The following is a 17,192-nucleotide window of genomic DNA, read 5'->3' as shown; positions in this document are numbered from 1 at the left end:
CCAACCCAACCTGTCTTGTCGTCTTTCTCTGACCGGCTTCTCTGTGCAGAGGTGCGTCAAAATACAATGACACATTCATTTCAGTCCACAGTACACAAAGCAGAGCGAAGAAGGCTTCAGAGGCCCATATATTACATGAGTTAGTCATGGCTCATACTGAATTAAACATGGGAAGAAGAGTTTCTTTTTATCTACAGCCAAAGTACTAAATCTGACCACTGCAACCAATACTCGCCCACTTCAAATCCTCCCTTTGATAGTGAAAGCGTAGGAGCTTCAAATGTATCAGCTTGTCCTCTTTTTTTTAATGGGTTTTAGTTGCAAAGACTGGTTGATGTTTGGAGCTTCAACAAAATCATACAAAGATTCCTTTTTGGCCTTGTTCCCTGTGGAGCAAATGTGTCATTGCTACATTTTGGTGGCTCTTTCATTTCTGTTTTCTCTCTTTGTTTCCCGCACAGGTAGATTTAATCAAACAACAGCAGGGTGACGGTTTCCCTCCAGATCGTCCCTGTTAGGTGCAATATTAATTACTGTGGACATGAAGAGGCAGGCTTTTGTGATATCCCACTGTTCTTTGGAGTTGGTTGATAGTTGGATAATACTCCATCTCAGAGATGTCACAGACGTGGGTTCTTGCTTATGTGGGACTCATCTTTGCTGGTGTGGAGTTGTGATATTTTTGGACAAGGAAGGATGAAAGCCTGGGGTCCTGTGGCTAATGAGATACTGAAGCAGTGGGAACGATGGTTTTAATTACTGCCCAGGACTGGTCTAAAGGGGGTGATTGCTGAGGAGCATGCTGAGTGTCCTAGGTTGGGAGTTCAGACTGATGCCAGTCATGCTGTGCCTGGCTGCCTTTGATGCTCACTCCCCTCTGCTTTATTCCCACAATGTGCTTATTAGATCCTTTGCTGCAGATGCTTCACTGCACCTTTGTTCAAACCAACGCCGCGGACAAAGAGAGGCAAAACCGCCGAGATTTCAACTTTAAACCCCCTGAAAGTTTCAGCGATGCAGAAGGCAACTTAATCTTTTGTGGAAATTAAATCACAGCTCTCCTGTTGTGCAGTGGCTATCGGGCACACAGGAGATGGATTGTGAGTGTTTGTATTTGGCGGAGATATTTATTGTTAAGGAATGAAAAAAAGCAGGAGTCTTAGGGTTAGTATCCAGTCATGTAAACTAAAATAACAGTTATAAATAAGAATCACAACTGAAATGATAAGGGCTGAATTAGGGAAGATTCCTCCCCGCTGTCTGCTCGGAGACATCTACAGTAGATTCAGATGCGGGCTGTGAGTCCTGCGTCTCCTCGGCTGCTCCCAGCAGGAGGGTGTTGCTACGTGTCTACTCTCTGTTCTCGTGCCGCCCAGCTGTGGACCAGCCCTTGTTGACTTTGCAGAGATCACATGGCATCCTCACTGTGGCTGGCTCCGAGGGGGCTCTGCCTCCGCAAAAAACTCTGCTATGGTCAGCACGAGCCTCCTCGTCCTGCTGTCTTTACCCCCTGCTTCTACTAAAGAAGAAAGATGTTTGAACACACCGAACATATGCACAAATGTCTTAAAGTCTTTCAATCAACACTCAAATGCTGCCATTACTTCTCCGAGACAAAAACATGATTGGCAGTTCTTTGACCTCAAACCTTCTTTTATTCCGCAGACAAATCCATGCCTCTTGAATTAAATCGTATTCTTCCATGAGTTCCTGTATCTGTTTACATAATCTCTAGTAAGTCGAAACCGCCAGCCAGACTCTTTGTTATCAAATGAACAGGAAGTGGTATTTGCCAAACAAATGGAACCTGAATGGGATACGTCCTTGGCACCCAGGGCCTGCAGGATGTATCCGAATTATCAAGGTGTGTGCTTTCTTTTTTAGCATTTCAGACCATTGTGAAGTTTTTTTTAAGGGATGTTTGCATAGTCTGGTTCACAAGAAAGTGTTAGACGTTAAAAGACATGGCGTACAAAGACGGAATCATATGTGACAATGTTGATGAGTCTGATACAAACTATTGACAAAGAGAAAAACTTTAGTCTGTTCCCAACTTTAGTCTGTTCCCATGTTTCAGGTCATTCTGACACAAACTTTGTTTTATCTCTCCATTCTTAGATACCCAACGGAAAAACAAAAGATTATGAAAAAACAAAACAATTATTGGAACCAGATCAACATCACGCTACAGTGCTAAAGTTCAGCCCACATTATTCTCCACACTCTCAAGCTGATGATGTAACTACAGGGCTGTTTTACATTTAAAGATAATGCTGTATGCAATGTATATATAACACACATGCTAGCTTATTTGTCAGTGAGTGAAGTGTTCAATTGAGACACAAAGCAGGGTGAGGGAAATAAACACAGATTTTAGAAGAATAAAATGCTTAAAAATAACATTTAACATCTGCTGCGAGGAGTGTCAGACTGAAAAGGGTTTTATATTTTCAAGAGAAAAGAATCACAGTGAGTGACTGACATTATGTGTTTGACAGCTAAAAGCAAGATCTTTTTTTGCTAGAGAACGCAAGTCAAGCATGTTCAGAACACAGTTAGAAGAATAAAGAAGCTTGGTCTAAAGGGGGGCGCCAAAATCCACGCAAAATAAAAGATCAGAACACATATAGAAGAATAAAGAAGCTTGGTCTAAGGGGGGCGCCAAAATCCACGCAAAGTAAAAGATCCTTACGCAAGTAACATTGCATCTGAACATTAATGTAACATTGTTAGTAAGAGGCTTACAAATCTCTAAATTGATTGATGTGACTTTACAGTCAGGCCATTCTGGAGTTGGTCTTGCACCACAGCAGCTTTATTTGCAATAAGATACAATAAAACAGATACAGATATTTGACATAAACTTTTGAAAACCAAACATAGGATGTCAATGCAAGTTATCAGACAGGTTATGAGGGCCAATAAAGAGGGTTATGCTGTCACTAACAAATATGACGAGATGCCTCTGAAATGCTGCAGGAAATGTGTCTGTTATTCTGTTTCTCTGAAATAAGGGGCAGCTGTTTTACCTTCGCATTTACGTAGATAAGAGCACGATTTATGGCTTATTAATCTTAATTAAGGGAAGAAAATGGTTTAATCTAAATGACAAATAATCTTAGATGTTTTGGGGTAGAAACCCATCTCTTTCAGACTCTGCTTGGAAAAGATCATTGGGAGAGTGGGAGGAGTGAACCTCAATGATTTCGACAATACCGACTGTGTACTGTCACAAAACAAAGACACTGGTGTTTTCTGTCTTCGATATAAATAGAACCCCAGTTTCTTTTTAAAATACTGTATGCTCGGTTTGACGGCTTATTCTGAATTTGCTCAGAAACCCATGGTGATATTGTGTGTGTATGTGTGTGTGTGTGTGTGTGTGTGTGTGTGTGTGTGTGGCAGTGCCTGCTTCTTTTTAAGGGAGAACACACTGATGCAGAGCAGATTAAGTTCCACGGCAGGAGAGAGAATAATCTAATTTTGCTAACCCGCTTACTGATATCATAGCGGAGTACATCCTTATTATTCACAATCCCCTCTTGTTCTAGTTTTGGAACCAGGAGTTCAAGCTAAATGAGAGCACAGGGATTTATATGGCACTAAAAGCTTTCTCTGACATTTTTTTTTATTTTTATATTTCAAACAGAAAGTAAGGTTGCATTATTGTTTAATAACCAAAACATTTTCCCCAGGTCGATGAGGTGGTGTGCTCCGTTGAAATGACAATAATGTATTTTATGAATTTGCAGTTTGATATACTGACTGTGATGCTTGTTTCCTTTCATCAGCTTCGGGGCCGTAGTATCTCACAGAGCATGATTAGCGTCAGCGTGGAATACACACTGCTGGGGGCTGCAGGGCAAGCTTGAAGCCTGAAGCGCATTCATCAACGTCCCCGGCAGGGTGCACCTTTCTCAGCTTCACACCGCTCAGCCTGAAGCCCTCTGCATTGCCATGTTTTCCTCTTTCTTCTTTCATTTTTCCTCTTTTCTTTTCGCTTTGTTGTTTTTTAACAGATAGCTCAGCCTTTGAAGTCAACTTTTCATTTTTTTATCAAAGCTTTTACAAATCTCGACAGTTTATGTTATATTGCTGTTCAGCATTTTGACAACGTAAATGTAGGAGTAACGTTGCATTGCATGCATGCAGTTCATATGCTCATAGACACCTGTACACCTGTGTCTTGTGTTTTCTCTGAGAGTGACTTTCCTTTTTTTACCCACGATCAGGCTAGATGACACTGATGTCCCTACCTTCTTCTTCATCTCTCCTCAGTCCTCTTCCAGCAGGTAAACAGTGACTGAAGCAGGTCCTTGCAGACTGGTCCCTCAGGTCTGAATCTGTAATCACTCTTAGATCTCAGACATGAAAGACTTGCGTACATCTCTCCCCCCCCCCCCCCCCCCCCCAAAAAAAAAAAAAAGCCCTCTGAGGTGCCAAGTTCTGCTTCAAATGGTAGGATGAGGGAAGAGGAAAAGTTTGGGAAAGAAATAATAGCGTGTGATCATGTAGTTCTTAAAAGGAGTGCATAAGAGGGTTTTTTTTTTATCTTTGTAAAACCATTCTGAAGAATTCTTTAATCATTGCTTTTCATCATTGTCATAGGCTATATGACAAAGAAAATGGAAAATTTCTTGGCCTCCATAAGGTCTTGTAAACCTTAACCTGAACCCATGAGAGTCTTTCTTTAGCCCCAACGGACGCTCTTATATCTTCAGCATCGACCCCATAGGTTACTTAGACTGTTTAAATCATACCTAGACTTCTTTGTTGTATATATTGCACATTTATTATCCCAGAGTTCATTTCACAACTAATGGAGACTATAAATGTAGCCTACTTACCGGTTTTTGTACAACAAGCCAACAGTGAATCATAGTGATATTTTCGATTACTTTTCTGCCTATTGACTATTATTATTGTGGTTCATACTGAGCTCTTGTCTATAAACTCTATCGGGAGATTGCCAGTCTGTTGCTGATTTATGTGAAGATTAAGATACGAAGTAACCAAGCGCTCAGTTTACAGGGATCCAGACAGCCGATGTGGACATTTACTGTTGTGACTTTGCTGCCATCTAGTGGTGGTAATTAAGATCGCACCCTAAATGCTCAGTGCACTCACTACAGCGCTTGTTCAAAGATATCACTGCGCTGTGAAAAGTAGTTTCTAGGCTTTAGGCTGATGTAGTATCTTAACAACCCTTAAGAGATACATTTACAAGATTAATTCCGAACAAATACTCTATTAGGAATTGATACCAGTTATGTAAAGCTGGTAAGGGGCTGATTTAAACAATTATAGTGTATTAATTTTAAAAGTGAAGAGGCCTATAATTAATTAGCGGTGACTTTTTTCGTCCTCTCCATCGTGGACACACCTGTGCTGAACTTCAACCCAGCAGCAGACACTTTAGGATCAAAGAACATTTCTTTAAGTAAGTGCTCACATTTGTTCATAATTACATTCATCTTCACATTTTTCCCCCCTTAGATTCGGTTTAATCGAAGTTATTACTTTTCGCAGAAGCCTTATCTGATAATAAGCTCAAAACATTTCGGTAACATCTGCTCAGAAGTTAAAAGTTAATGTTAAATTAACACTTACGAACACAATCTTATATTTTAAACATCAATAATTGATCTCAGTAACTTTAGTTAGCCTGTAAGCTAACATGATGGCGGCGCCATCTTGCCTGATACAGAAAGGTTAAGCTTTATCTATTCGTCTTTCATGCATGAGATATGCTTCAAGTTATTTTAGTGACCTGAAGCTGTTTTGTAAGAAACGATCGAAAGATACTCTCTAATATAAATGTTTTAAGTGTGCGCTTTAGCTTTATTTCATGATCTGTGTTACATGATAAGGTTGGTTGAATTGTATTTCTAAATAATTGCGTTGCTAAATTTTTTTTAACACGTTTAAACTTAAGGGAAAATGTTTGTTTAACAGCGTTAAAAATTGACGCTGTGAAAAATGACTGGTCGGGCACGCGCGAGGTCAAGAGGCAGAGCACGTGGTCAGGAGACTGCAGCACCCGGAGCGGTAAGAGCAGACTCATCTGAGACATGTCTGTCACGTGTAACCTCCAAGCAACTTATTGATGACGTGTTAGAAGAAATATATAAAGTCTGTAATATCTGACTGATGGTGATGTAATGGCTGGATGAGAGTTTTAGGACTTAATTTCATTGTGATAGATTATCTGTTAATTGATCATCTAAAGTTGTCTGTTAATTAGTGAACCTTAAATGTAAATGTAAGTAAATGGGGAAAATGTTCCCTGTCAGTGTTTTCCTTGAAACCTATCCTAAAGTTAAAGGTTTTCCCTGACTCATGTAGTGTTTGGATGATCCCACAGTGACTTTAGATGCAGGACATAATGCCAGCTCAACTTCGTTTCCAGTTAATTAGCAGCGATGCTCACAGTTGTTCAACATGAAGGATTCTCACTTGGATATCGAATGACTTTTTCCTTCAACCTTCTGCTAACACATCTCCAACTTATTATTTATTTTTTTAAATTTATTTATTTTTCCCCCCACCTGAAGAGTCAGGCTCGAGAGCCGGCACCAGCACCTGCCCAACCTGCTGAGGGAGAGCTGGTCGGTAGAGGAAGGCAGAAGGGGGCCACTGGAGCCTTTTCTGCAGAAGGTTGGATCAAACAGACAGTTTTTGTTATACCTCATAATAGTGGAAACGTGTTTGTATCGTCTGATCCTGATTAGTCTTCAGCTGTTTTCAAGACAACCTTAGCGTGACATGACAGACAGAAAACCTTCCAGTGGTGAAACTAAACATTCAAACCAGGAGATACAAAGGACTTACATTTCCCTTTGATGGGGTCAGCTGTACTAAGGTGATGTTTTTATCAGTGCCTGATCCTGATGTAAACACATTTGCACTAAAAATCTATGGATTTTTCTTCTTCAGCTGTTATGCAGATTTCTGCTGGATTTCAGCAGGTGAAGCTTGGAGAAAGAGGCGGGCGCCGTCGGGATTTTAGCGATGCAGGGATTAATACCAGGCAGGCCATGGAGCATGTCAAAGAATCAAAGATGGGTCCGTTTTCCTTCAGACTGGTGTACACTGACACGTTGATCGCATGTGGACTCAGAGAGTATAAATTACTCCCTGAAGATTTTTTGTTTTGTTTTTTGGTTAGGAACATCCGGTCGCTCGATTCAGCTGTCGGCGAACTTCTTTCGCATCCTGTCCCGTCCTCAGTGGGTCCTGTATCAGTACCATGTGGACTACAAACCACCGATGGAGTCCCGTCGCCTGAGATCTGCTCTCCTCTACCAGCATGACGAAGTTCTTGGCTCAGCGCGGAGCTTTGACGGGGCTCTGCTGTTTCTGCCGCACCAATTGCACAGCAAGGTCCAAATGAAATAACAGAGATCGTGCACGATCAAATTTTTCTCTCCTTAGAATTTGATTTGAATGTGTCGTTTGATCCTCACGGGAAGGCAGAGTTTTGTCTGTTAAACGTCGTTTTGCTTCGGTCAGTTTTGGTTCGGCCTCCTAACGTTCACAGCTCTGTCTACCGTTGTGTTTAGGAAACTGTGCTCCACAGTGAGACGAGGAACGGAGAGACGGTCCAGATAACGGTCACCTTGACGAATGAGCTGCCGCCCACATCTCCTGTGTGCATTCAGTTTTACAACATCATATTCAGAAGGTGAACATGAAGTTACAATACAAGTTAAATAATCGGAAGGCTGCGAGGCGTGTGTTGGAGGGGATGGTTGTTGAACGTTTAAACTGGAATCATTCATTCACTTGAATACAGATGCTTCTAATCTTTTTTTTTTTTTTTTTTTTTTTTTTTTTTTTTTTGCCCCCTCTCTCTCTCTCTTTCTAGGATCTTGAGGATTCTCAACATGCAGCAGATTGGACGCAACTACTACAACCCCAATGATCCTCTCAACATACCACAGCACAGGTTCATTCATTTGTCCAGCCCCTTCGATCTTTTCCCAATTCTCATCCACAAACTAAACTGCAAATCTTCAAAAAAAAAAAAAAAAAAAATACTGATAGATGAGTTAGTAGTCTTAGAATAGTTGTCTTCAAGTGTCAACGAGAGAAGTGTAATGACGGAAAGAAAGTGTCAGGTTTGTGTTGGTGAGCGGGCAGTGAGCCGCGCTCTTTTTGTCGCAGGCTGACCATCTGGCCAGGCTACACCACCACCATTCTGAATTACGAGAAGTCCATCATGCTGTGCACCGACGTGAGCCACAAGGTGCTGCGCAGCGAGACCGTCCTGGACTTCATGTACAACTTGAGGCAGCAGTGTGGAAACCAACGCTTCCCGGAAATTTGTGCCAAGGAGCTCGTTGGACTCATTGTCCTCACTAAGTACGCTCATATCTCTCACACACACACTGTGCGACGTACGAGTGTCTGGACTTCTCCTGATCTTTTGCTCGTTTTCTTAGGTACAACAACAAGACCTACAGGATTGATGATATTGCATGGGATCACACTCCCAACAACACTTTCAAGAAGGGCGACACGGAAATTTCCTTCAAGAACTATTACAAGGCTGTAGGTGTCACGCCTTCAATGGTCGCACACCGACACAAGTCTGAGGGAACTTTTTATTTCAATGAGGCAAACACAAATTACTCCACCCACTCACTTTGTAAGAGTAAACCTTCTGACACTGTATGGACCAGCTGTGTCGTCTGAATGTAAAAGGGAGCTCAGCAACGCACTGAAAAAAGAAATCCCATTTACCAACATCCTCGGTTTCTACTTTTCTGTTTTAAGCAATACAGCCTGGATATCAAAGATGGGAACCAGGTGCTGCTGATCAGCCATGTGAAGAAGATGGGTCCCTCTGGAGGTCCTCCTCCTGGCCCCGCCATGCTCGTCCCTGAGCTGTGCTACCTAACAGGTGACGAACTCGATCTCATGTTGACTCTTTATCCACAGTGAACATTGAGACATGCCAGGCGACTTGACATCAGATGTCTTAAGAGCTCGCATTTCCGCTGCAGTAACTAAACTGACGTGTAAGTTAGGTGCGCCTTTTCACAGATCCCGGTTGAACGTTGTGTTTGACAGGTTTGACGGACAAGATGCGAGCTGACTTTCGCATCATGAAGGACCTGAACGATCACACCAGACTGTCTCCCGAGCAGAGGGAGGGACGCCTCAACAGATTTGTCTCAAACATTCAGAAGTAGGTGAAGCCTGAGTGGGATCGCCTCTCTTTTGGTCTAAAGGTTAAAATGGGAGTCAAAAAAATATGCTGCAAGCGACCGCTGGTGCTTAACTGAACATCATGGGCAGAGTGGTGACGCTCAACACAGTTTAATGCCTTTTAAACTCGTTCTCTTTTTGACAGCGGAGAAGTTTTGAACATTGCAAATGTAGTTGGTTAAAAATGAATGTTGAACCCCCTCACTCTGTTTATCAAAAGTTGTCTATAGTTTATTATTAATCATGATGGCTCTCAGCCATTTCACCTCAAAAATGCCTTTTTTAATTATTGAACTTTTTTTTTTTTTTCTTGTCAACATCTGGAGGCAGTGTAACTTGTTTTGATTTTAAATCTTTGATGTCATTTTATAGGAACGCTGACGCACAGGCGGAGTTGGATAAGTGGGGACTGAACTTTGATAAAGCGCTCCTTCACCTGACTGGCAGAATCCTCCCGGCAGAGAGGCTTTACCAGGGACAAAGATCGGTATAACGCGCTCGTGGTCACGTACATGTGCTCTCTTTTGAGTGAATTAACTGAGAGGTCAACCGAATTTGTCTCCCCTAGTATGACTACAACCCACAAGGTGCCGACTGGTCCCGAGAGATGCGTGGGCTGAATTTGATCAGCGCTCCTCTATTAAAGAACTGGCTGATGTTCTGCACGCGCCGGAACAGCAGCGAGGCCCAGTCCCTCCTGCAGACCCTCGGCAGTGTCGCAAGTCCACTCGGCATCCGCATGGACAGAGCGGTCATGTGAGTTTGAGCCTTCAGCAGGTCTGGTGTTCGGTGTCAGGAGGAGGGGATTGGATTTGATGGCGTTTACGTTAATATCCACTCCTGAATCCTTTTCATTTTTTCTCACAAACGATTCACGACTTGCCGTCTACAACCAATATTTACAGTTTACTTTTGGAGGTTAGATGGGTTGGGTTATTGGCTAAAGTGGATCCACAATGTTGAACTCTGATTGGCTGATGATGGTTTTGACACTGAATTATTGTTCACGGTCTTTTTATTCAGGGTGGAGTACGAGGACTATCAGGAGTCTCTGCTCAGAGCCCTACAGCAGAATGTTGGACCAGAAACACAGATGGTTAGCACACACACACACACAAGCATAGATTATACTCGTGCAGGTTATCCGTGTTTGTGTGAGAATGTAAGGGAAGTAAAATGAACAGATTTCGTTTGTGAGGACGTGCTCAACCAACGCTCCAAACCCCCGCAGGATACGGCGAGGCTGATGTCATGTGTTCACAGAGTTACTTTAGCTGTAACCTCTCTTGTTCACTAAGGTGGCACTTGAATGCCTGCGTTTTAACCATGACAACAGGTTTAGTATTGTTTGAGTGTTTCTGAATCACAGATTTGACATGAAGTTGTCTGTTTTTTTTTTTTTTTGTTTGTTTTTTTTGGGTTAGGTTGTGGTGGTCCTGCCCAGCAACAGGAAGGACAAGTACGACAGTGTCAAGAAGTATCTTTGTGTGGAGTGTCCCGTTCCCAGCCAGTGTGTGGTTTCTCGTACCATCAGCAAGCCTCAGATGCTCAAGACTGTGGCCACCAAGATCGCACTGCAGATGGTGTGCAAGATGGGAGGAGAGCTGTGGACTGTGGAAATCCCTGTAAGTTCTGTTTCACGTTACATCATTAGTACATTAACGATGAGATGTGTTATAAAAAAAAAGAAAAAAACTTTAAGATGACCTTTAGAAGCTGATGGAGAAAGATTAGTTTTTAAAAAGATTTTTTTTTTTTAAAAAGATGAGCCAGTTGTGGGGTCTGAAAGTGGCAGCTTCACAGCTAAACAGACTGAAGTTTCTATTGATTCATCTAAATGGCTTAAAACGCTGTATATTGCTCCTTTCATACATAAAAACACGAAGCCTGAAGTTCTTCACAAAAGAACAAACGGATCTAAAAGAAGTTAACAATAAAATGAAATCTGAATTGAAAGGTGTCAATGACAGCTTGTCACTGACTGCAGTGACGAGCTGAGAAGAAAAAGAATGTAAAATGAACAGTCACAAGTATTAAAGTAAACTACACCAGAGCTTTCACCCTGAGTCTGTTGGACATAACAGACTGAAAGATGCTGACTAAGCATGACTGAGGCTTTGATGAGGATGCATGCATGCAAAAAAAACAGGTTGATGAAGAGGGAGGTGGATGTGTTTGTGTCTGAACTGAAATCCACCCTGGTTCACTACCTTGTCCCCGTGACTTGTGCAGCTCAAGCAGCTGATGATCGTGGGCATCGACTGCTACCACGACATTTCTGCGGGGAAACGCTCCATTGGAGCTCTGGTGGCGAGCCTGAACAACGGCATGACCCGGTGAGTTTCCACAGCAGAGACCGGAAGCTGTGTCGGAACATTTTGTGACCTGACATTTTATTTGTTGTGCTGGAGCACTGAATTGAAGTTTTCTTTTCTTTTCTTTTTTTCTTTTTTTTTTTTTTTTGTGCGTCTCTGTGAAGGTGGTACTCAAAGTGTGTGTTGCAGCACAGAGGTCAAGAAATCATGGATGGACTGAAGATGGCCTTATCTGGCAAGTCGCTCTCTTTTGATTTATGCTACACAATTTTGATTGAACACCTTCTAATTCTCCCAAACTCTAGCAGCAATAACTGTCATGACTTTTTATTTTTCCAGGTGCCCTGAAAGACTACCTGAAGTTCAACAACTGCCTGCCTTCACGCATCATTGTGTACAGAGATGGAGTGGGAGACGGCCAGCTTCACAGTGTGGTCAACTACGAGGTCGAACAGATCCTGGAGTCCATCAAGTCCATAGGACACGACTACGTGTGAGTCCCTCCGTCAGTGCGGCCGATCAACCTCTGTGCAGAGCAGGAGCTGATTGAGTGTCTGACTCCGCCTCTTCCTCTCTCTCTGCTCGTCGTAGGCCCAAGCTGAGTGTGGTGGTGGTGAAGAAGCGCATCTGCACGCGGTTCTTTGCCTACGCGAACGGCAAGGTGGACAACCCTCCCCCAGGCACCGTGGTCGACTCCGAGGTCACCCGCCCGGAGTGGTGCGTGTTTTAGGACTCCTTCCGTTCATGTATTTATTCAGAAGTTGGGACATGATAGATCCATGATACAAGCTGGAAGAATGTTTTCTTTCCTGACTTTTATTCAGCTACTGGACTGGGTCTCTGAAGTATCAGAAGGATTTTGAACTTTTATTTTCAAACACATAATGATCATCTCTGTTAAACTTCCTGCTGTAGGACCTCAGATTAACTCAGTTCACATCCTTTTAAATGGGTCCTCAAAGTTGCTTTGACAGGCCAATAACTTTTACATCAACTGTTCTGGGTAAACATTTTTTTGACTACATTGATTTGTGCATTACCTCTTATTCTGTGAAACACTTTGCATCAGTTCTTGCGTTAATGATTTTGACTTGGTAACGTGACATGAGAGAATGGAGAAGCTGTCGATTTGACTCTACTGTATGAACTTTGACTCGTCGTCCAGGTATGACTTTTACATCGTGAGCCAGGCTGTCCGCAGCGGAAGCGTCTCCCCGACCCACTACAACGTGGTGTATGACACCAGTGGACTGAAGCCCGATCACATGCAGAGGCTCACCTACAAGCTGTGCCACATGTATTACAACTGGCAGGTAGGTTGGCACTAGAAGGTTGCGGTCCTCCACATCTGGGCTCTTTGAAAATTGGTTAACTGGAACTGTGCTGAAAATGTGTTTTGATTTGAAGATTAACTGACGAGTCCACTTCTCTTGGTCCAATAAGAATCGTTCTAAAATACTTTGTTCTGAAGGGGATCATCAGAGTGCCCGCTCCTTGCCAGTACGCCCACAAGTTGGCGTTCCTCGTAGGTCAGAGCATCCACAAAGAGCCCAATTCGAAACTGGAGGACCTGCTCTTCTACCTGTAAGGACGGACAGACGACCTGTCGCGCTCTGACTCGTCACTTCACCTTGTAAAGAACTGTATGGATGTACGTACCTGCTATGTAAACCTTTGTTGTGAAAGCTTTTCTCAGTTTGAATGTATACAGGTTGTTTTGTCTACGCTAAGAGTTAGTTTGTATCTAGCATCACGTCTGCGTATGAAGGTACGCAGTTTGAATTTAAGGGGGGAAAAAAACCATTTGAACCCTGTTCGCTTTTAGGTAAGAGATTTAGTTTTCAGGGTCGACTGGACGAGGATGTTCAGAGTTAAATGTCTTGATCTGAGTTAATCAATGCTGAAATGAGAGATTAAACACTAAATGTTTTCATGTGTAACTTTGAACCAACAAGTTATTTGAGTTGGTTTTAAATGCAAAAAAGGCACGTTTTGATTGTACAAGTGACCCTCTCACTTTACAGACTTCGGTTTGTGTCCTCCACAGCGAGGAGTAAAAGATGTTTGACATTTTTGTTCATGAAGCTCATGACGGTCAGGGTTAAAGATCCTGCCGTTGCTGCGATGCACATAGTTGAAATAAAACCTTTGTTGTACCACATTCGTGGGTTTGTGAATTCAATCACACGTCAAACATTACAAAATATCAAATTTATTTAGATTTCTCTTTTTTTTTTTTTTAGAAAAGATTGCACATGCACACTCACACAATAATTGTTTTTTTTAACCATCAATATAGGCTTGATAATTCTTATCATAAAGCTAGCACACAACTGCAGACTTTGAAACAATATGGTCTTCAAGACACCATGGGGAAAGCTTGCACTGTTTGATTATAAAGTTAAATGTACAAAAAAGGCAGTTTGAAAATCAAGTACAAACATTTAAAAACAATTTTAGAAATGGACAAAGTACAAAAAGAGCAACAGTCACTCAAAATGAATGGAAGCGATGTCTGAAGACATGGTCCAGAAAGAGGAGATGATGTACATCGGTTTATCGCAGGTTTGCATGGCTGTCGGCCGACAATTGTACAGAAAGTATCTCAGAATGTTTTGCATACATTCTGTTTTTTGGCAGTTTCAGTTCAACTCGTGTAGAAAAAATAGGCTAGATTTTTAGTTTGTATTAACATGAGGATGAAATGGATGATGGGAGGAAAGAAAGGTGGACCGTTTCATTTCACGCACATGGACGAACATCTGCACAATCCTTTTGGACAGCTTTGAAAATACATTGGCTTTCAATTCATCTTACATTCACTACTCTACATTAAGGTGTAGATGTATAGATATATCGATATACAGTACTTTGAATCCTGCACCAACATCACACGGGACACACCGAACAGGCATCACTGACAGATTGGCTTGAATCAACGTGTTTGATTTCTAGATTTCGGGTCTGACAGGTAGGGGGCAGCGTAGAGGTAGCCTTGTGTCTCACTGTTTGTTTCTGTGGAAACCGTTATTAACCTTTCTAGTTCTAGTGAAGCCGTCAGTGTTGCATGTTATGAATCAGACGCAGCTCAACAGGAGGAACTCCAGTTGCTGATGTATCTACCACAGAAGCTGATTGTTTTTTTTTTTGTTTTTTTTCCTCAGGAGAGTAGTCACTTTAAATCAGATGTGCATCAGTGCGGCAGCAGAAACAGTGAAACAAAAAAAAATCAAGCCTTTAATTTTTTTTTTCCCCTTTCTCTTCTAAGATACAAAAAATAATGTCTTTTTTAGGGCGTTACTTTTGATGACGGTTGCTGGACGGTCTTATGTAATGCTCTGATCTGGAGTAACGCAGTACCCTGCATAACTCGCGTCACAAACGTCTGCCAACACCTCTTGTTTTTTATGAACACAACAAAAGAATAACAAGCATGAAACTGCACGCTCTACTGGACAAAGTACTAACCATTGTGCGATAGTAAGGCAAAAACATGGAGGTTGGATCTACGAGGCGTTTCCATTCAGGCTGATTTGACTGCAGAGACCCTGTAGTAGGTGCAGCATGTGCTTGTTTCAGAGGCGTCTGACATGTACGAGGGGTAACACTTGGCTCTCTCACAGTTGTTAAAATAGGGCAGATGAGTAGGAGTTGATTCTTCTGATTTGTCACAGTTTACTGCACAGCGAGCCAGTATGAAAGTACTGCATGCACCGAGTTCCATTTTGCACGTTCTCAGGAGGGAATGTGCTGAAGTAAAGCATGCAAACCTCGCCAAAAACAAATGAATCTATCAAGCTCACAGATCAAGTCGAAGCCCTCCGCGCCTGTCTCTTTCTTCCGTTACTAAATGGACTCCAAGGTTAAATTGAGCCCTCAGTATTTGAAAGACATTCTGAGTGTCACAGAGACACTGGTCAGACTCGTGTGGTGTATTAAGCAACTGCAAAAAGGAGAATGCCGTGAGCCCTGTCTTTGACTACAGCCGAACTTCATCAGCCAAGAGACCTGGAGGTAAGATGCTCATCTGCTGACAACATTAGGTCTCAGGATAATAATATGAAATGTGTAATTGAAAATATGCTGTTGATACTGTTAACAAAATACAAATACTCTAGTATACAACAGATGTACAAGAATAAATGCCACCTGTCCTCTGTGTTAGAATTTCTTTTCTCTTTTTGTCACTTTGTTGAATGACACTGGATAATTATTTTTACAGCGCCCAGTCTTTTCAATAGTTTCCTCCCTTGCAGAGCAGTCCCTTCCTCTGTTTGGAGGAGTACATGTCCAGTGGGACCCTGATGGGGCTGCCGGGCCCCAAGGTGGCAGGGCCTGAGCCAGGGATGTGTGGACGCACTGTGGGAGAGGTTGCTCTTCTGGGCGGAGACGATTTTTCCAATGGAACCTAATGGGAGACCCGTAGGGGACAGTTGAGGGTGTTAAAAAGCCAGCCGTCTCTCACACCTCAGTCATTCCTCCCCTCCTTCTCCTTTAGTCCTTTCTGTCTCTGTAGGGCCAGATCTGAATAGATCTGAACTCTACCTCCCTGGATGTTGTCCTGTGCATAGAAAGCCCCCTCCCCCCTATCATGTAGACTTTTTTTTTTTTTTTACAAGCTGCTATGAATAAGCTACAACGACACAGAATTAAAGTGTGACATCAATTCACTTCCACATCAATGAAAGGTGACAACAGTTTCAAAGGCGAGGGGTGGGGGGCAGTTTCTCTCACATCAACAGATACATTTGCTTCGGGACGAATTTATACCACAACCACATTCCTTTCTCTCATATAAACTGGATATGGATGAACTGGTACAACTGGGTTACAGAGAAACTACCAGTCACTACTCCTTTTCTGTAATCATGAGCTAAAAGGCTTCTTTATATTTCACTTTGGAGATCAAATGTTGATTTATCAGAGTCTGTATTTACACGTGCATCCTATCTGAACCATTCTGTGTTTGGTACTTATCATGACAGAGTTTAAAGCGAGATGCTCACACTTTAAATACAAATAAAAGTTGTTGTTTTTTTCAACTTGAGAATAGAAAGTCTAATTCTTAAAGAAACAGAACAATATTGCTCAGTTTCATTCAGACTGTTGATAAGATTTGGAAATAGCTTCTGATTTCATAAGTGAAGCCAATGTGGAGGTTCCTCAGACCTGCTGTTTTTTCTCATGGCCAGCAGGGGGCGACTGCACTGCTTCAAATATGTTCAATTGTGTGAAACCACATGGGAATGGTCATTCTCATGTGGTTTCACTAAAATTGCATACAGTGCAGTAGCCTCCTCTTTTGGGTGTGGTTATCTGATCGCAGTGACCTGTCAACCAAGACACAGAAAAGATTTCACACCCAACCAAAGTATGTTGATTCAGAAACAAGATGATTATTGCCAAAATATCACACATGGAGCTTCAAAGAGGGCCCTTCAGGAGCTGCCTCCACTTATCTTACTACTACAGCTGTACTGTACAGTAACTAGTAGCTTGCGGTGGCTGATGCACGCTAATGTTACAACACTTTGGGTTGGTGTTGATATCTTGCAGACACTTCAGAGTTCACTCATGGAACACGAAGTCAACTTTTAGATGAAGATGTGTGAGCAGTGTAGCAGTTTTACAATATCCAATAACTTGTCAGCTAAAGTTCAACAG

General features: G+C 42.3%; 2 protein-coding genes across 9 annotated transcripts in view; one reads left to right on the top strand and one right to left on the bottom strand.

Moving 5' to 3' along the window:
• The first annotated feature begins 5,148 nt into the window (after positions 1 to 5,148).
• Positions 5,149 to 13,689, top strand: piwil1 (piwi-like RNA-mediated gene silencing 1). The gene is made up of 21 exons (XM_079353954.1): positions 5,149 to 5,440; positions 5,956 to 6,048; positions 6,555 to 6,657; positions 6,937 to 7,065; positions 7,169 to 7,383; positions 7,563 to 7,684; positions 7,868 to 7,948; positions 8,167 to 8,364; positions 8,445 to 8,553; positions 8,779 to 8,905; positions 9,076 to 9,193; positions 9,586 to 9,700; positions 9,782 to 9,969; positions 10,237 to 10,309; positions 10,638 to 10,838; positions 11,446 to 11,549; positions 11,693 to 11,763; positions 11,868 to 12,021; positions 12,120 to 12,245; positions 12,694 to 12,841; positions 13,000 to 13,689. Exons 2-21 carry the CDS (start codon positions 5,980 to 5,982, stop codon positions 13,114 to 13,116), a joined length of 2,568 nt encoding a protein of 855 aa, XP_079210080.1. The 5' UTR covers positions 5,149 to 5,440; positions 5,956 to 5,979; the 3' UTR covers positions 13,117 to 13,689.
• rimbp2b (RIMS binding protein 2b) overlaps positions 13,599 to 17,192 on the bottom strand; it is a 92,266-nt gene continuing 88,672 nt past the window's right edge. For 6 of the 8 annotated variants that reach the window (XM_079353823.1, XM_079353828.1, XM_079353830.1 and 3 more), the window contains one exon: positions 13,599 to 15,936. In XM_079353823.1, the coding sequence (XP_079209949.1) occupies positions 15,763 to 15,936 (174 nt within the window). In that variant the 3' untranslated portion in view covers positions 13,599 to 15,762. The remainder of the gene's footprint in view (positions 15,937 to 17,192) is intronic. The other 2 variants (XM_079353833.1, XR_013779958.1) reach the window with 2 other exon arrangements.

Source organism: Symphodus melops, assembly GCF_947650265.1.
Source record: "Symphodus melops genome assembly, chromosome: 1".
NCBI classification, from domain to species: Eukaryota; Metazoa; Chordata; class Actinopteri; order Labriformes; family Labridae; genus Symphodus; species Symphodus melops.
The sequence above is the reverse complement of the archived record's forward strand: the minus strand, read 5'-3'. Positions and strand labels throughout refer to the sequence as shown.